A 20677-nucleotide genomic window follows, 5' to 3' on the forward strand; every position below is an offset into this window, starting at 1 on the left:
CTAGGTTTTATCAATATCCATTGAACTGTGTCCATGAACAGTACTTGCTTTATTCACTATGGGAGATCCAACTGGTACTGGTCCGATATCTGCGGACATCAGAGAAGAAATAAGTGATGGATCAAAGTCTGGAACTTCTTTTACCAGAACTTCAGTTCCCATTGGAATGTTCTTGTGTGGCGGGGAAGGAATAATGGCCTTCCCTTTTGGTGCATACTCTTCATCTGAGATCATTATAACATCATTGTCAACATCATCTTCACTAGCATTATAATCTTTGTCTCTGTCATCATCTTGATCAGCTTCGTCATTACTGCTAATTAGATCAATTTCATTATCATTATCGCTACTCTCCTCTTCATCTTCAGTTGTTGGAACTACTTTCATTCTTCTTTTCACAGCTTGAGGTTTCTTTGCAACCTCTTTGGTATCACTTTTATTGTCTAGCTTACCATCATTGTCATCATCACTTTCACTATCATTACTATCAGATTCTTCCTCTTTGCTATCATCACTTTCATTATCACCATCATCAGCTTCACCATCATCGTCATCACTACTTTCATCACTACTACTTCCGCTCTCACTAGATGATGATGACGATGATGAAGAGGAAGTTGTAGAATTAGCCTTTGGCTCTTGATCATCTGAAGCTGACGGCAAAGGAGCCTCACTTTCATCTTCAGATAATGCTGAGGACAGACCTTCATCTTGTGATGTTTCATTGTCTCCACTGTTAAGAGTTCCTTCTTTAGGGTTTGGTTTCAACTTTTTAACAGCCTGAAGCAAACCCATTTTAATTTTCACAGTTGGAGCACTTGTATTCAGAGACGGTGAGGCAGTTTTAGATTTATCAACATCATCAGTCTTTTTCATATCAATAGATGATTTTACTGGGGAGTCTACAGAACTGTCTGACAGTATAATAACATCTGCTTCCTCTACCTTATCAACTGGCTGTTTATCTTTGGCTGAAACCTCTGCCTCTGACTGGCTGTTGTCTTTACTAACAATGTCAGTTGAAGCTTTATCTAAGTTACTTTCAGTAGCTTTCTGCATGCTGTAACTGGCTCCCTGACTTTTCATGATGTTTGCAAGACTGATTAAATTTGGAGGTTTTATGGATTTTGTAGGTACATCTTCAGGTGTCGAGTTGGGACGTACACTTGCTGGTACTAAGGTAGAAACACTGGCTTGAGATTTTGTATCCTGAGACTGAAATAAATGAAGACAATTTATCTTTCTTTCAATATGGCAAAGCTTTGTATATAACAGTAAATAATGAAAATCAAGACAGAGCTATCACTTAAGGTTATAAAAAAAACCAGATGCTGCTTTAATACAGGAATAGCAAAATGTTAGGATCATGACCTATGACCTTCAAGGGTGCCTGACCCTGGACATAGTGACCAGGGTTGTGCACTCTGCATGTTGTCTAGAAGAGGTATGAAAATCCTTCCTGTTGACACAAATTAAAGCTATTTAATCTTTGACCTTTGTCTGACCTTGACCTTGCACCTAATGACCTGGGTTGTGCTCTCTGCATGTCTTCTGGATGAAGTTGAAAATTGATGCTTACTTCATGAATTTATGGTAGTGGTTTGATCAAGTTGATTGACCTGGTGACCTAGTTTTTGACCCCACATGACCCAGTTTCGAACTTGGCCTAGAGATCATCAAGATAAACATTCTGTGCAAGTTATATCAAATCAAAGCATAAATGAAACCTCTACATGGCTGAAAAGCCAAAATAGAAAATTTCGCCCCTTTCAGGGTCAGTAACTCTAGAAATCATGATGGAATCTAGTCGTTTTCGAAAGGAACTGAGATCTTATTGTGAATAAAGTTGTGTAAGCGTAGTTAAAATGGAATGTAAAATGGTACTTCTATCGTGTTCACAAGGTAAAAATTAACAAGTTTTTGCTCTTTCAGGGTCAATCAAAGGGCGTAACTCCAGGACCTATGATTGGATCTGACGGATTCATCATGGAATCCAAGATCTATTGTTGTTAAAGATATTTTGCAAGTTTGTATCAAATCAAACCATAAATGAAGTCTCTATACTGCAAAGGCCAAAATGGCAAATTTTAGACCTTTAAGGGGCCATAACTCTGGAACCCATGTTGGGATCTGGCCAGTTTTCAAAAGGAACCGAAATATAATGCTAATACAAGTTGTGCGCAAGTATGAGTAAAACTGATTGCAAAATGTGGTCTCTATCGTGTTCACAAAAAATTGTGGACGGACGACGATGGACGACGGATGGACGGACGGATGATCACAAAAGTTCACCTTGTCACTATGTGACAGGAGAGCTAAAAACAAAACAATAGGTCAGCAGGTCATATTCATGGTCATTGAAAGTCAATTTTAAGATCGGCGTGCAAAAATGTACATGTCATCCAAATTTCAAACCTGTATCTTAAACAAGAGGGCCATGATGGCCCTATATCGCTCACTTGAGTAGAGTTGCTTGCTTGAACAAATTTCCAAGCTAAAGCTTTAAAAACAAGAAAATTAGGAGAGTGGGTCAAGTAACAGATTATGCAAGATTACACTTGAAATCTGTAAAAAAATATTACAGGTGGTCCAAATTCTTTTGCTGCAACTTAGAAAACAAGAAAGTAGGTCAGTAGGTCATACTGATGGTCACTGAAAGTCTGTTTAAAGATCGGCATGCAAAACTACACATGTCATCCAAATTTCAAAGCTGTATCTTAAAAAAAAACAAGAAAGTACGTCAGTAGGTCAAGGTTACAGTCAAATTACTTAGGGTCATACGGTAATTATAATTAAACAGCGTAGGAAATATGATCAGATATTTTTATGTATGTTTTCCTATATAACTCATATAAAAACTATGTGATTTTCAAGGAGGGCCTCTTTTCAACCCAGGGGCATAATTTGAACAATCTTGTTATAGAGCCACTAGGCAATGTTACATTCTGATTATCAAAAGCGTATGCCTTGAACTTTCAGTCAAGAAGATTTTTAAATGTTTTTTTCCTATGTAAGTCTATGTAAAACTTGGGACCCCAGGGCAGGGCCTCTTTTTACCCCTGGAACCCATGATGGGATCTGACCAGTTTTCAAAAGGAACCGAGATATTATGCCAATACAAGTTGTGTGCAAGTTTGATAAAAGCTGACTGCAAAATGTGGACTTTATTGTGTTCACAAGCCAAAAATAGCAAACTTTGACCCTTTAAGGGGCCATAACTCTAGAACCCATGATGGGATTTGGCCAGTTTTCGAAAGGAACGGAGATATTATGTCAATACAAGTTGTGTGCAAGTTTGATTGAAGTTGATTGCAAAATGTGGTCTCTATCGTATTCCCAAGTCAAAAGTAGCAAATTTTGGGCCTTTACGGGACCATAACTCTTGAACCCATAATGAGGTCTGGCAAGTTTTCAAAAGGAACCGATATATTATGTCAATACAAATTGCGTGCAAGTTTGATAAAAGTTGATTGCAAAATGTGGTCTCTATTGTGTTCACAATCCAAAAACAAGAGGGCCATGTTGGCCCTATATATCGCTCACCAGAGTTGATCTGGCCTACAGACCTAGTTTTTTAACCCAACATGAGCCAGTATTCTAATTCAACCTACACATCATCAACACAAACATTCTGACCAAGTTTCATAAAGATTGAGTCACAACCGTAGCTTTAGAGGGTTCACAAACTTTGCCTTTGATTTGACCGTGTGACCTAGTTTTTTACCCTAAATGACCAAGATTAAATGTTGATGTAGAGTTCATCAAGACAAACATTCTGACCAAGTTTCATAAAGATGGAGTCACAACTGTGGCCTATAGAATCTTCACAAGCTTTTCCTTTGATCTGGTCTACTGACCTACTTTTTGAACCCGCATGACCCAAATTCAAACTTGACCTAAAGATCATCAAGACAAACAATCTGACCAAATTTCAAAATGACCGAGTTAAAACATTGGCCTCTAGAGTGTTCACAAGCCCTTCCTTTGATCTGGCCTACTGACCTAGTTTTTTTGACCCAACATGTCACAGATTCAAACTTAGCCTAGAGATCATCAAGACAAACATTCTGACCAAGTTTCATAAAGATTGGATCACAACTGTGGCCTCTAGAGTGTTCACAAGCTTTTCCTTTGATTTGCCCGAGTGACCTAGTTTTTGACCCCACATTACCCAGATTCGAACTTGATCTATAGATAATCAAGACAAGCATTCTAACTAATTCTAAAGAGTTTCAAACTTGAACTGTGGTCTCTAGAGTGTTGACAAGATTTCCCTTTGATCTGGCCTAGTGACCTAGTTTTTTTTTGACCCCACATGACCCAGTTTCAAACTTGACCTAGAAACCATTAAGACAAACATGCTGACCCAGTTTCAAAAAGATTGTTTGTTTTGTTTTGTTTTATTGGGTTTAACGTCGCACCGACACAATTATAGGTCATATGGCGACTTTCCAGCTTTGACGGTGGAAGAAGACCCTAGGTGCCCCTCCGTGCATTATTTCATCACGAGCGGGCACCTGGGTAGAACCACCGACCTTAGTCATAACTGTGGCCTCTAAAGTATTCACAAGCTTTTCCTTTGATTTGAACGGGTGACCTAGTTTTTTACCCAACATTACCCAGATTCGAATCTGCCCTCGAAATCATCAAGAACAACATTCTGAACAAGTTTCATAAAGATTGGGTCATAAATTTGGCGTCTAGAGTGTTCACAAGCTTTTCCTCAGATCTTGCCTACTGATCTAGTTTTTGACCCCACATGACCCAGTTTTGAATTTGACCTAGAGATCATCAAGACAAATATTCTGACCTAGTTTCATAAAGGTTGGGTCACAAATGTGGCATCTAGAGTGTTCACAAGCTTTTCCTTTGATCTGGCCTACTGACCTAGTTTTTCAACCAACGTGATTCAGATTCGAACTTGGCCTAGAGATCATCAAGACAAACATTCTGCCCTAATTTCATAAAGATTGGGTCACAACTGTGGTCTCTAGAGTGTTCACAAGCTCTTCCTTACTTAGTTTTTTACCCCACATGACCCAGATTCGAACTTGACCTATAGATAATCAAGACAAACATTCTGACTAATTCTAGTGAGTTTCAAACTTGAACTGTAGTCTCTAGAGTGTTGACAAGATTTTCCTTTTATCTGGTCTAGTGACCTAGTTTTTGACCCCATATGACCCAGTTTCAAATTTGACCTAGAAATCATTAAGACAAACATCCTGACCCAGTTTCAAAAAGACTGAATCACAATTGAGGCCTCTAAAGTATTCACAAGCTTTTCCTTTGATGTGATTGGGTGACCTAGTTTTTGACCCCACATGACCAAGTTTCAAACTTGACCTAGAAATCATCAAGACAAACATTCTGACCAAGTTTCATAAAGATTGGGTCACAAATGTGGCCTCTAAAGTGTTCACAAGCTTTTCCTTTAATCTGGCCTACTGACCTAGTTTTTGACCCGACATGACCCAGTTTCGAACTTTACCTAGAGATCATCAAGACTAACATTCTGACCAAGTTTCATAAAGATTGGGTCACAAATGTGGCCTCTAGAGTGTTCACAAACTTTCCTTGATCTAGCCTACTGACCTAGTTTTTGACCCCACATGACCCAGTTTCGAACTTGACCTAGAGATCATCAAGACAAACATTCTGATCAAGTTTCATAAAGATTGGGTCACAAATGTGGCCTCTAGAGTGTTCATAAAGCAAATGTTGACAAGACGACAGATGCCGCACGACGCACTGACGAATGCCGGACAATGACCAGTCACAATAGCTAACCTTGAGCACTTTGTGCTCTGGTGAGCTAATAACAAATTTTGGCCCTTAAAAGGGCCATAACTCTGGAACCCATGATGGGACCCAGCCAGTTTTCGAAAGGAACCGAGATATTATGCCAAAACAAGTTGTCTGCAAGTTTGATTAAAATTGCTTGCAAAATGTGGTCTCTATCGTGTTCACAAGAAATTGTGGACAGACGACGGACAATGGACGACGGACGAAGGGCAATCACAAAAGCTCACCCTGTCACTACATGACAGGTGAGATAAAAAGAGAACAGAATTAACAAGAGCTGTCCGTAAGACAGCCAAGCTCGACTATTCGAAATACTGTCACAGAAGCAGGAAAATATTACCCAAAATGTTAAAATATCAAAAGAGTTTTAACTCAGGGGAAATAATTTGACCAAAATGCATATCAGTGTTATGGGACTAGATGCTATCAACTAGTTTTATAACCCAGAAGGCACATGTGAAGTTTCAATTAAATATCTGCATTAGTTTTGGAGAGAACCAGAATTTTCTAAGTCCAAAAGGGGGCATAATTTGCCCAAAATACATGTCAGAGTTATGGGACTTGACCCAGTGAGGTTGGTAATTTATCTAGGAAAAGAAAAAATAAGTTTCAAATCTATATGCCTTTTAGTAATAGCTGTATGTACTTGCACGCAAAACTTTAACCAGGATTTTCTAAGTCCAAAGGGGGCATAATTTGGCCAAAATGCTGGTCAGAGTTATGGGACTTGATGCTATCAACTAGTTTTATAACCCCGAAGACACAAGTGAAGTTTCAATTCAATATCTGCATTAGTTTTGGAGATAGTAACTTGCATGTAAAACTTTAACCAGAATTTTCTAAGTCCAAAAGGGGGCATAATTTGCCCAAAATACATGTCAGAGTTATGGGACTTGACCCAGTGAGGTTGGTAATTTATCTAGGACAAGAAGGTCATGATGACCCTGGATCGCTCACCAGAGTAATGTGAGCTACCGTTTCAAATGTCAAACTGATGATTTTTAGAAATTTTTTGGAAGATTTTCCTATGTACAATCAAGTAATCCCTGGGGCGGGGCCAATTTTACCCCGGGGTCATGATTTGAACAAAGTTTGTAGAAGTCTACTAGGCAATGTTACATATCAAAATATCTAAGATCTAGGCCTTCTGGTTTATTTTTAGCAAATTTATGAAGATTTCCCTATGTACAGTCAAGTAACCCCTGGGGCTGGGTCAATTTGACCCTAGGGGTCAAGATTTGAAAACTTTTGTAGAGGTCCACTAGGCAATTGTTACATTTCAAATATCTAAGCTCTAGGCCTTCTGGTTTATTTTTAGAAAATTTTGAAGATTTTTCTATGTACAATCAAGTAACCCCATGGGCCGGGGTCAGTTTGCCCCGGGGGTCATGATTTGAACAAATTTTGTAGAAGTCCACTAGGCAATGCCACATGTCAAATATCTAAGATCTAGGCCTTCTGGTTTATTTTTAGAAAATTTTTGAAGATTTTTCTATGTAAAATCAAGTGACCCCTGGGGCGGGGTCAATTTTGACCCCGGGGGTCATGATTTGAACAAATTTTGTAGAGGTCCACTAGGCAATGCTACATGTCAAATATCTAAGCTCTAAGCCTTCTGGTTTATTTTTAGAAAATTGTTGAAGATTTTCCTATGTAAAATCAAGTGACCTCTGGGGCGGGGTCAATTTTGACCCGGGGATCATGATTTGAGCAAATTTTGTAGAGGTCCACTAGGCAATGCCACATGTCAAATATCTAAGATCTAGGCCTTCTGGTTTATTTTAAGAAAATTTTTGAAGATTTTCCTATGTAAAATCAAGTGACCTCTGGGGCCGGGGGCAATTTTGACCCGGGGATCATGATTTGAGCAAATTTTGTAGAGGTCCACTAGGCAATACTACATGTGAAATACCTAAGCTCTAGGCCTTCTGGTTTATTTTTTTAAAAAATTGAAGATTTTTCTATGTACAATCCAGTAACCCTATGGGGCGAGGTCAATTTGACCCCGAGGGTCATGATTTGAATACATTTTGTAGAAGTCTACTAGGCAATGCTACATGTCAAATATCTAAGATCTAGGCCTTCTGGTTTATTTTAGAAAAGTTTTGAAGATTTTCCTATGTAAAATCAAGTGACCCCTGGGGCGGATTCAATTTTGACCCCGGGGGTCATGATTTGAACAAATTTTGTAGAGGTCCACTAGGCAATGCTACATGTGAAATATCTAGGCTCTAGACCTTCTGGTTTATTTTTAAAAATTTTAGAACATGTAAAATCAAGTGGGGGCGGGGCGGGGTCAATTTTGACTTCAGGGTCATGATTTGAACAACTTTAGTAGAGGTCCACTAGGCAATGCTACAGGTCAAATATCTAAGCTCTAGGGCTTCTGGTTTTTGAGAAGAAGACTTTTTAAGATTTTCCTATGTAAAATCAAGTGACCCCTGGGGCGGGATCCCGGGGTCATGATTTGAAAAAATTTGGTAGAGGTCCACTAGGCAATGCTACATGTGAAATACCTAAGCTCTAGGCCTTCTGGTTTATTTTTTTAAAAAAATGAAGATTTTTCTATGTACAATCCAGTAACCCCATGGGGCGAGGTCAATTTGACCCCGAGGGTCATGATTTGAATAAATTTTGTAGAAGTCTACTAGGCAATGCTACATGTCAAATATCTAAGATCTAGGCCTTCTGGTTTATTTTTAGAAAAGTTTTGAAGATTTTCCTATGTAAAATCAAGTGACCCCTGGGGCGGATTCAATTTTGACCCCGGGGGTCATGATTTGAACAAATTTTGTAGAGGTCCACTAGGCAATGCTACATGTGAAATATCTAGGCTCTAGACCTTCTGGTTTATTTTTAAAAATTTTAGAATATGTAAAATCAAGTGGGGGCGGGGCGGGGTCAATTTTGACTTCAGGGTCATGATTTGAACAACTTTAGTAGAGGTCCACTAGGCAATGCTACAGGTCAAATATCTAAGCTCTACGGCTTCTGGTTTTTGAGAAGAAGACTTTTTAAGATTTTCCTATGTAAAATCAAGTGACCCCTGGGGCGGGATCCCGGGGTCATGATTTGAAAAAATTTGGTAGAGGTCCACTAGGCAATGCTTCACACCAAATATCTAAGCTCTAGGGTTTCTGGTTTTTGAGAAGAAGATTTTTCAAGTTTTTCCTTTCGGTTGCCACGGCAACCAGAGTTCTACATGGAATTCAATTCTTTGAATAATTTTTGTAGAGCTTCACCCAAGAAACATTCCTGTGAAGTTTTGATGAAATTGGCCTAGCGGTTTATGAGTAGATGTCATTTAAAGTAAAAGTTTACGGACGGACGCCGGACGCCTGACTGATCCTAATAGCTCACCCTGAGCCTTTGGCTCTGGTGAGCTAAAAAAAAAATAAGTTTCAAATCTATATGCCTTTTAGTAATAGCTGTATGTACTTGCACGCAAAACTTTAACCAGGATTTTCTACGCCCAAAGGGGGCATAATTTGGCCAAAATGCAGGTCAGAGTTATGGGACTTGATGCTATCAACTAGTTTTATAACCCTGAAGACACATGTGAAGTTTCAATTCAAAATCTGCATTAGTTTTGGAGATAGTAACTTGCATGTAAAACTTTAACCAGAATTTTCTAAGTCCAAAAGGGGGCATAATTTGCCCAAAATACATGTCAGAGTTATGGGACTTGACCAAGGGAGGTTGGTAAGTGATCTAGAAAAAGAAAAAATAAGTTTCAAATCTATATGCCATTTAGAAATAGCTGTATGTACTTGCACACAAAACTTAACCAGGATTTTCTATGTCCAAAAGGGGGGATGATTTGGCCAAAATGCTGGTCAGAGTTATGGGACTTGATGCTATCAACTAGTTTTATAACCCCGAAGACACATGTGAAGTTTCAATTCATATCTGCATTTGTTTTGGAGATAGTAACTTGCATGTTAAACTTTAACCAGGATTTTCTAAGTCCAAAAGGGGGCATAATTTGCTCAGAATACATTTCAGAGTTATGGAACTTGACCCAGTGAGGTTGGTAATTGACCTAGAAAAAGAAAAAATAAGTTTCAAAGCTATATGCCTTTAAATGATAGCTGTATGTACTTGCATGCAAAACTTTAACCAAGGTGTGACGCCGACGCCGACGCCAGGGTGAGTAGAATAGCTAGACTATTCTTCTAACAGTCGAGCTAAAAACGGAACAAAGTAATGAGGATTCAAACTCATACAAAACTATTTGATGATTTGCTATTGGTATCTGCATTCTACCCGACTTAGCTATTGTGCAATATATTTATTGGACAGTTGAAATAAAACAAATACTAATAATTGCACAAGCAATATGAATTGTTAGTATATCTATTATCATGAAATGGACGCCTCGAGTTTGCGCGGGAATCACGTTATCATTGGGGATTAGTACGTTACTTAAACGGATATTCGTTTGAATTAATTTAAAATCACATGATCCCGAAGAATTTCCGACCAATTACGGAAAAGCGATAAACATGAAAGTAGGACAAAAAGACCACCCAAGTCAGTCTAAGAAAATATAAAAAAATCATTTGTTTCTCTGCACATGTTTTGACTCCAATGAAATATTGCACGGCTATCGTAATGTTTTAGTAGTATATTTCAAAATGTGTAGTCTTTTATAGGATTTGTGTTGTTTTATTTGTCTTTATTTAGCATCTTTAAACGTTTAAAAAGAAAATAGTACAAAATTGTCATTATGATTTCATGACAAAGAAAGTTTTATAAACATGATCTAATGCATATTTTGTACTTTGTATCCTAGCATAGATTGACAGACAACAGACACTGCACCAAGACAACAGCTCACCCTGATCCTGTGCTGCAGCTGACCAAAAAGCAGGTAACATAAATAACTGAACCATTTGCCTTCAAAATTTGTTTAGTAATAAGGAGACTACTTGCTTTGACCATAGCAGATATTGCCACCTGTAGTAATGATGACCTTGGCAACATTAGCAACCTTGTTTTTCTATAAGCTCATCTATTTTCAAAGTTGAAATGACAGTGCATGCTCTTTTTTATATTTTTAGCAATGGTGAGTGTCAGTGACCCATCGGGTATCTTTCTGTAGGCTGTCTTTCAGCCAGGTTTCACTCAAAACTAAATTGTTGAGTTTAAAAAAAACAAGAGGGCCATGATGGCCCTATATCGCTCACCTGTTATCATTGCACTTGAGGACAAGAAGGTCCTCAGAAAAAATATCTAAGTTCAAAGGACAGGAACAACAAAGGGAAGAAATCTAACCAAAAAGAAAAAAAAAATTCTTACAAGGTACAGATATGTCAAAATACACCTAAAAATTGGAGGTACCATCCATGTTGTACCATAGAAAACTGGTCTCGATTTTTCCCTGTGGCCAATAGTAAAAAAGTTACTAAACTAAGCTATTTCTATTAACGTAAAAGGGAAGTAATTAAAAGAAAATTATTGTAAGTGATCAAAAGAAGAAACTGCCAAATAAATCTGTTGACATAAATGAAATTTCAGATCAGTATCTTCATTAGTTACGGAGATATACCCATTTTAATTTGAAATAAAGGGAGGTAATTTGACATAAAATCAGTCCATAGTTATCTACTTTGATTGGCTCAGTCCAACTAATGACAACAATGAAATTTCAAATAAGTCCTATAAGTACTTACTAATATAAATCCATTTTGACTACAATCAGGGGAGGTAATCAGATATAAAATAACTCTGGAACCTACGATTGGATCTAATTTGTCATGGAATCCAAGATTTATTGTTGTTGAAGATATTTTAGAAGTTTGTATCAAATAAAACCATAAATGAAGACTCTATATGGCTGCAAAAGCCAAAATAGCTAATTTTGGACCTTTAAGGGGCCATAACTCTGGAACCCATGACGGAATCTGGCCAGTTCAAGAAAGGAACCAAGATCTTGTGGTTATACAAGTTGTGTGCAAGTTTGGTTAAAATCAAATCATAAATGAAATTGCTATTGTGCAAACAAGGTCAAAATAGCTAATTTTGGCCCTTTCAGGGGCCATAACTCTGGAACCCATTACGGGATCTGGCCAGTTCAAGAAACGAACCAAGATCTTATGGTGATACAAGTTGTGTGCCAGTTTGGTAAAAATCAAATCATAAATAAAGCTGCTATTGTGCAGACAAGGTCAAAATAGCTGATTTTGGCCCTTTCTGGGGCCATAACTCTGGATCCCATAATGGGATCTGACCAGTTCAAGAAAGGAACCAAGATCTTATGGTGATACAAGTTTTGTGCAAGTTTGGTAAAAATCAAATCATAAATAAAGCTGCTATTGTGCAGACAAGGACAAAATAGCTGATTTTGGCCCTTTCAGGGGCCATAACTCTGGAACCCATAATGGGATCTGGCCAGTTCAAGAAAAGAACCAAGATCTTATGGTGATACAAGTTGTGTGCAAGTTTGGTTAAAATATAATCATAAATGAAGCTGCTATTGTGCAGACAAGGTCAAAATAGCTAATTTTGGCCCTTTCAGGGGTCATAACTCTAGAAGCCATAATGGGATCTGGCCAGTTCAAGAAAGGAACCAAGATCTTATGGTGATACAAGATGTGTGCCAGTTTGGTAAAAATCAAATCATAAAAAAAGCTGCTATTGTGCAGACAAGGTCAAAATAGCTGATTTTGGCCCTTTCAGGGGCCATAACTCTGGAACCCATAATGGGATCTGGCCAGTTCAAGAAAGGAACCGAGATCTTATGGTAATACAAGTTATGTGCAAGTCTGGTTAAAATAAAATCATAAATGAAACCACTATCGTGCAGACAAGAAATTGTTGACGGACGGACGCACGCATGGACTGACGACGGACGAAGGGTGATCACAAAAGCTCACCTTGTCACTATGTGACAGGTGAGCTAAAACAAAATAGTAACAATGATACAATATGAAATCACAGGCTTAGTACTGATATAAACTGGCTGTTTGTGAAGTTTCGTTTGAATAACCTTATTTAACAACTCAAGCTATTGATCAGTTTTCTACTTGAAGTCATCGTTGTGACCTAATGACCCCACTGACTCATACACACTCCCTGCAGCGATTACTTCCCCGTACAGTACATCAAATCACTGCCATCATAAGTCCTTTTGGTTTAGTTTTTAATTGCATTATTCGCATCTAGATGGTAATATCCGTGCACAGAATTGTTCAAATAACAAATTGAAATAATTTTTGTCAAAAATATCTATTGGACATTTGACAAATAAAACAGGCTGCCGGAATTTGTTCTTTGGCATCTCTGCTATTTTGCAGTGTCATGTGACTTTCTCATTGTCATGTGGTATCTTGTGAATGCAGCGATAAATGCAAGGGATGGTAACTGCTGTGAACAGCTTTCAATACACAATCAAATCCTTCATCTTACTGTACTATAAGCTATCTATTATGCCATTTTCATTTAAATATCTCCATCCAAACTCATTGAGGGAACACCCATCTCCCCACTTACCAGGCCATACACACTGCAACAACTAGGACTTAACTTTTGAAAATTCTTGCTAAATTCTAGATATTTCATTCTTTTTTTAGGTGTATATTGAAGGGTGGGAAGTGTTACTGAATTCTAAGATAATATAATGTGTAACATAGTGGAATGATTGATAACAAATGAACACTGGTAACTTTTCAATAAAATTCTTTTGTAAAATATGAATGAATGAATGTGAATTATTTACAATGGTCAAAATAACAGAAATGTCAATCAAAGAAACATATACAAGGTGGAAAATTAACTACTATAGAATAGAATAGATGATTCCATGACAAAGAAAGACCATATAAACTCAATCAAGTTACTTCTTGCAATTAAAGTACTCCACTGATTATAAAAGCAATTATGTATACAAATGTCTATAGCACATGATTGCATGAAACGACAGAAAATAAACAGATGCATAAAACATTTTATTACGATACATATAAACTGAATAATTCATCCTAACAATCAATCATTGAATAATCAAGATATAAAATATTTCGCTTATGAGTTTTTTCAGTAGTTTTTAACGTTATTTTTTTACAACTGCTGCTGTCTTGAATTCACAAGATAACACCATGTTCAAGAGGATGTTTTCAAAAGAAAATTTAACTTCACTTTTTCCAACTTGAGACAAAAAATACTCAACCTCTTTTCCAGCCGTATGTCTGTTTTGAGTAAGGTTACTTAGCTAGATATAAATATAGACAGACCAATTTAGAAAAAGTCTTTGTTTGGGGTTTAGTACTGTTTTTTAACAGTATTTCAGTTATGTAATGACGGGCAGTTAACCTAACCAGTGTTCCTGGATTCTGTACCAGTACAAACCTGTTCTCTGCAAGAAACTGCAAATTTCTCCACATGAATCAACGATGGAGGGCGAATGATTTCAGACACAATGTCTTTAATCAAGTCGTAACAGAGAATACATGTCTTATCCAAGGATCAAACTCAAAACCCTGCAATCCGTAGATCTGCACCCTCCTTACTGAGCTAAGCGGACGGGCTAGAAATAAAAGCATATGCAAAATTGTTTTAACCCTTACCATGCTAAATTTCTATTATGGACTGGTCCATCTTCCAGTTTGGGCAGTACCATTTATCATCTGAAGGGGTGTTTACTAAAAATTTACTGACTGAATAGGGAACAGTGCAGACCATGATCAGATTGCACGGATGTGCAGGCTGATCTTGGTCTGCACTGGTCACAAAGGCAGAATCGCTTGCCGCCAGCAGGCTAAGGGTTAACATCATTTATCCATTTTTTCCACAAGGCAGACTTTTATGATGAACTTCAAGTAAATACTTTAAATCATTAAACAATGTATCTACCAGATCCAAAGACTGAAATAAATCTATACTCATCAGTACACATTTGCAGTTACTGTAGACATTTACAATTACCTTGTTCTCTGAACATTTGCAGTTACTGTAGACATTTACATTTATCTCAAGCGCTGAATGTGTGCATTTACTGTAGAAAATCACATTTACCTCAATCACTAAATGTGTGCATTTACTGTAGAAATTTACATTTACCTCAATCACTGAATGTGTGCATTTACTGTAGAAATTTACATTTACCTCAATCACTAAACGTGTGCATTTACTGTAGAAATTTACATTTACCTCAATCACTGAACCTATGCATTTACTGTAGACATTTACCTCAATCACTGAATGTGTGCATTTACTGCAGAAATTTATATTTACCTCAATCACTAAACGTGTGCATTTACTGTAGACATTTACATTTACCATATTCTCTGAACATATGCAGTTACTGAAGAAATTTACATCTACACTAACAATGTACAATCACATATTTGAAATTAATCAACCTCACATTCAATTATGAGAAAGGGCACACAACATGACCACCTGTTCCCAGTAATGTCATACAGACCTATGTCTGGTGTAATTCTGTACTGGTAAGGCGATTATATAAAAAATGTTAGATTATTGTCCAAACTTTTCTACATAAGGGAGGATTTCAATTTTTGAATTTTCTTTTCTGAAAATTGATCGTATCCTATACAAAAAACATACATAAGATGACAAGCTAAAATTTAAAACCAAAGTATGGTACATGTATGCAACAGAGTTGAAATTATTTCAGTTAAACTTTTGTGATAATAAAAAAAAACAGTAATTATTAAATGATGAATATTATCTTTCCAAATATATTCTTAAAAAAAAATCCAATCTTCATTTAAAAATGTAGAAAATAAAAAGGTTCGGGAGGCATAAAAATAGCCACACACAGGTGATGATAACCTAACAATTAATTTATTATGGTCTTTTTGAGATTAAGTTACTATTCATTATAATTTCTTTCCAGAAAATAGCAGCTTTATAAATCAACAAGAGCTGTCTGATGACAGTGTGCTCAACTTTTCTGAATTAGAGCTTTGCCAGTAAAAACTTTATAAAACTTCTACCAAAAATTTCTAAGATAAAAAGGGGCATAACTCTGTCAAAATTCAAACCAGAGTTATGTGGATTGTTTCTCCTGGTGTAGACTTTGATAGTAAATATTTATTTTAAGTTTCAAGTCAAAAGCTTTGATAGTAACAGAGATATTTGACTTTATCAAAAACTCTAACAAAAAATTTCTAAGTTAAATAGGGGCATAACTCTGTCAAAATTCAAAACCAGAGTGTCTCCTGGTGTAGACTTTGGTTGTTAATAACTGTTTTAAGTTTCAAGTCAATATCTTTGATAGTAACAGAGATATTTGACTTTATCAAAAACTTTAACCAACGGCGATGCCGACGCTGGGGCGAGTGCAATAGCTCTACTTTTTTCTCTCGAAAAGTCAAGCTAAAAATGTAGTACTGAAACACAATGTGGTTAGTTTCTCTTATTATAAACACATTATAATAATATGTTCAAATTTGAAATTATGGTCTAGTATACCTTTATGCCACTCATTAAATTACCACAAAGTTTTCCAAACTTCCGAAGCCATACTCCTGTGCATATAACTCTGCAATGCCTCAACTGACCAAAAAGAAAATTTCACACACACTTCAATTCATTGTGATAATGTTTATGAAGTTTCATTATAAACCATTACAAGTGCTGAAGCAGTTCAGGTCACAAACTCTCATCTACCAATAATATCAGTGAATGTATTTAGTTCAAGTCCAATAACCCATAAGTCTGCAAAGATTTGTCTGACAAAAATATGTCAGGAATATCAACAATTCATGGTGATCGAGTGTATGAGGTTTCATTAAAATCTGTGTAAAACTGCCTAAGTACTTCCTGCCACAAACACCTATGTTCCAGTAAGTTTTTAATAATTCAGTACAATCTAAAATAGTTTTGTAGTCATGCTATACAGAGAGTTATTCTCACCGACTGTTTACGGAACTTAAACAAAACTTTGTTTAAATGTAGCATTGACGACTCGGAAGTTCGTTAAGAATTCCTGCCTGAGATATGATCAAGATGTAATAATATTGTTGATATATCTCTGGTTTGTAAGGTTACTGTGAAATTTGCCAAATCGCACAATAAAAGACAAATATGATTTGAACCTTATAGAGAAAAAACACCCAGAAATCGAAGTGTCATTCAAGTAAAAGATATTTCAATAGAAGAAATACTGAAAAATTATTCAATCTGCTATATATTTTTGCATAAAAACAAAAAGTTAAAAAAAAAATCCTACCTACAAAACAATGCCTAGCACCTTGCTGTGTTAATTCAACAATATATAATTAATAAGAGCATATATTTATATATTAATACTCACATTATGTGGAAAGAAGCACAAAGTAGTCAAAACAGGGATAATACTGTTATTTGTTTTGGGTTACAGTTGAAATTATTCCAGAAAAGCAGTATGCAAACTCGCTGACAGTATCACTATCAATGGTTACAACATAATTACCAATTTAACACTTATTTTATATTTGTTAATCTTGTGTGTAGTTTGTTGAATTTTAAGTCATATCAACACAAGTCATGTGGCAACTTCCATTTTTAAAAGACTGAGGTTGCAGTAAATACATAAATTATGCATCCCGTAAGTTATGTTTTATGACATTCAGCATGATTTTTTTTCTCAACAAAAACTTATAACTTAATCAACATTTACACACTCCATTAATGCGCTGACAAAAAATAGCATAAAAATAATACATATAATCTAATGTTTGTTAATGCAGCTTTTCTTAAAAGTTTAAACAAGATGGCCATGTTGATCCAACAACTAAATACTTAAATATTCCAGAGTGTAAATAAAGCAATTATAACTAAATCAAGTGTCACAATACTGCAGCTATACACATTCCATATTAGTTTTATGAATGACAAAAATTGATGAACAAACAATAGATAGACGACAACTGATGAAGGGCAGTCATGATAGCAAATTAGCTTAAAATAAAACGTCCCTATTTTGGCTTTTTTACGATATTCCTTACAACAAACAAACTAATGCAACAAGAGCTTCTCAAAGCTGGGCAATATACGTCCCAAGCTTCAGCTCAGAAGAGGAAGTAAAATTTGAAGAAAATATGAGTGTACATGTGAGGGTCGGGGGGTAATGTGGCAGTTGATAGTGTTGGGGCAGATCAGGGGCTTTGTAAAGTGGTGGTGACTCGATACTTAAGCAAAAGAGGCTAAAGGTAATTCTTTTATTAAATGGGGTAAGGGGGAGTAAAGTACAATTACATGCTGCATACTGTCTGATCATCACCTACCTACTAGTATATGCCAAGTTTCAAGTAAATATCTCAAATAGCAGTTGTGCTCAAGATACAAAATAAACAAGAGACAGACTTGACCTTTGGGCTCAATTTGTGACCTTAACCTTTGACCTGCCAACCCAGTTAATGCACTGTGCAAACTGTCCCACCCACACATACCTATAGTCTGATGTCAATACCTTGAATGGGTAAAGTTATGCTCCAGAACTAAAATATGAAGGAAAGACTTTTTACCTTTACCTTTGACCTACCAACCTGGTCCATGTGCTCTTGCATATTGTCTCATTGCTACTTACCTCTATGCCAAGTTTGAAGCAAACACCTTGAAAAGCTATTAAGTTATGCTCTGGACATGGAAGATGGACAAACCCGACCTTTGAGCTCCCTTTATGAGCATGACCTTTGACCTATTGACCAAATTTATGTGCTTTGCATATTGTCTATTCACTATCAACCTATATACCAAGTTTATAGTCAATACCTTAAATGGTCGTTAAATTGTGCTCTAGACAAAATATTCAAGCGAAAAATTTGACCTTTGTGCTCTATCTGTGACCCTGACCTTTAACCTACTGACCCCATTTTAGGCTCTGCACATCACATCATTGCCAACTACCTATATGCCAAGTTTAAAGTAACATCTTGAATGGTTTTTAAGTTTTGCTCTGGACATGAATTATTATGGACAGATAGATGCTCCTTCACACATTACATCTCATTTTTCCAAAACTGGCATATAAAAAGCAAATATTTTCTATTTCAACACAAATGAAATACATAATGTATTGCTTGAAATAAATGGTTCATTGATCAATGCATATTATAACAGTATATATCTGCGACCTGAATAAAGTCAATAACAAATTCAGATATGAAAATAAGTAACAATTATTTCTGTTGTTAAAGCACTCAAGTCTGTGTGTAAGAAACTACACACGGCCCTTGGTTATCTGTAGTTTTTCGGTGTGCTTGAGATGCTGCGATGACTCCGACTCGAAGTGTCGGCACTGCTGCACGATGAAGATCGGCGAGCTCTGTGCTGGTTGCTGCCATTTGGTGTTACTGACCTTGACCTTGAACATGACCCTGACCTTGTCTTTGATCCAGATCTTGATATTCTTCTCCTGAAATTCAATGTGTTTCAATACAGGGTCAAAGAATAAGGTTTCAAATGTACAAGATTTACCTGGATTATGTAAAAGAACAAGTTGATATTTTTTTTTAAAAACATTTTTGTAAAGCTTTTTGAAAAATGGTGAAGAATGTCTGAAAAACACATTTAACATTGCTTCTTTACATATTTCTGAACTCACAATGTTAATAACCTTTTATTATTTGCATTAGAGAAGAGGTAAATTTTAACAGACCTTTTTCCTCTTTCTCCTGTAAAACGAGGCAGTCCCAAACCGAAAATATATGATTTTTTCCAAATTCTAACTTAAACCTTAGCCTGCTGGTGGCAAGTGATTTTGCCTTTGCCACCAATGCAGACCAAGATCAGCCTGATCATGGTCTGCATTGTCTGCTATTCCGTCATAAATCTGAGTGAACACCTCTTCGAATAATAAATGGTATTGCCAAAACTGAATGATGGACAAGTCCATTTTAGAAATTAAGCAGGCTGAAGGTTAGAATTCGAACATAAATGTCAATCTGTTTACTACAGTTCTGCAACTTTATAAGCATTCATATGTATCTGGGTAAGTAAACAACTGTAGCTATTATCAAAACGCCACAATAAAATATATTCGAGGAATCTACATAATATGAACTTGATTTCCTATGAACTCAAATTATTATATACCCTACCAATGGAATGTATAGGGGGATAAAATAATAAACCTTTTATTTCTTGATGCTCGTCCCGAGTCACTTTCCGAGTCGGAGGTACTAGAACTTGAGGAACCGGAACTACTGCTGTCCGAGTTAAAGCCAGTAGGTTTCTGGAGATCAACTTTCTCTGCCATGGCTGCTACTTCTGGGCGTGACTCCTGAAGAAAATTCAATTAGAAATTGATCTTTGTACATGAAGAAAATGTAAAGTTGTCTCCTTTCAGACTCACATTTTGAGACAAAAAAGCTAATCTAATGAATTGTAAATTGTAAATAAACTGGTATACCCTGTAAATTATTTTTTCATGAGTGCATTTGACTCGCGTTTCATTAAAAGCCTTTCAGGGGAGTCCCTAAGACACAAAGTTCCAGTACAGAACCCAAGGCTCAAACTTTTGACTAACTAGTGACCCTAACCTTGGGTAGGACAGATATAATTTGAATATGATTCAATTCTGCATAAAATGTTTGAGGAGGACTTCATGAAAATCATTAAATGGGTTGAAGAAATATGAAAGGCCATCACTCAAACACATGAATTAAGAGACAAAGGGTAACATGAAAGCTATATTCCTTAGTCTCCAACACGGAACAACAAGGAAAGGATGCATCTTACTGAGGTATTATTATATTTTTTAAGTTTTGTAAGGTTTGATTATTAAACCGTTCCACCACTCTCTTTTTCATTTTTTTGACATGCCTATTTCCTCTGATTTGCAGTCCTAAAACACACTCATGTTTCAAGAATTCTTAACATCACCAATAAGGCCAGTAAACATGAAATCATTATATTTAAC

The 20677-nt window shown here is 36.4% G+C and overlaps 2 protein-coding genes across 2 annotated transcripts in view; both read right to left on the reverse strand.

Annotated features, from left to right (window-relative positions):
- On the reverse strand, positions 1–15087 carry LOC128550004 (uncharacterized). The gene is made up of 2 exons (XM_053527831.1): positions 15040–15087; positions 1–1215 (listed from the first exon to the last, which is right to left on the reverse strand). The coding sequence occupies exons 1-2, from the start codon at positions 15085–15087 to the stop codon at positions 1–3; spliced, it is 1263 nt and encodes a 420-aa protein (XP_053383806.1).
- Positions 13469–20677, reverse strand: part of LOC123536156 (bifunctional arginine demethylase and lysyl-hydroxylase JMJD6-like) — a 20047-nt gene continuing 12838 nt past the window's right edge. The window contains exons 8-9 of the mRNA XM_045319058.2: positions 19890–20038; positions 13469–19171 (exon numbers count right to left, since the gene is read on the reverse strand). Coding sequence (XP_045174993.2) covers positions 18994–19171; positions 19890–20038 — 327 coding nt within the window. The 3' untranslated portion in view covers positions 13469–18993. The remainder of the gene's footprint in view (positions 19172–19889; positions 20039–20677) is intronic.

The sequence above is a fragment of the Mercenaria mercenaria genome, chromosome 17, assembly GCF_021730395.1.
Source record: "Mercenaria mercenaria strain notata chromosome 17, MADL_Memer_1, whole genome shotgun sequence".
NCBI lineage: Eukaryota > Metazoa > Mollusca > Bivalvia > Venerida > Veneridae > Mercenaria > Mercenaria mercenaria.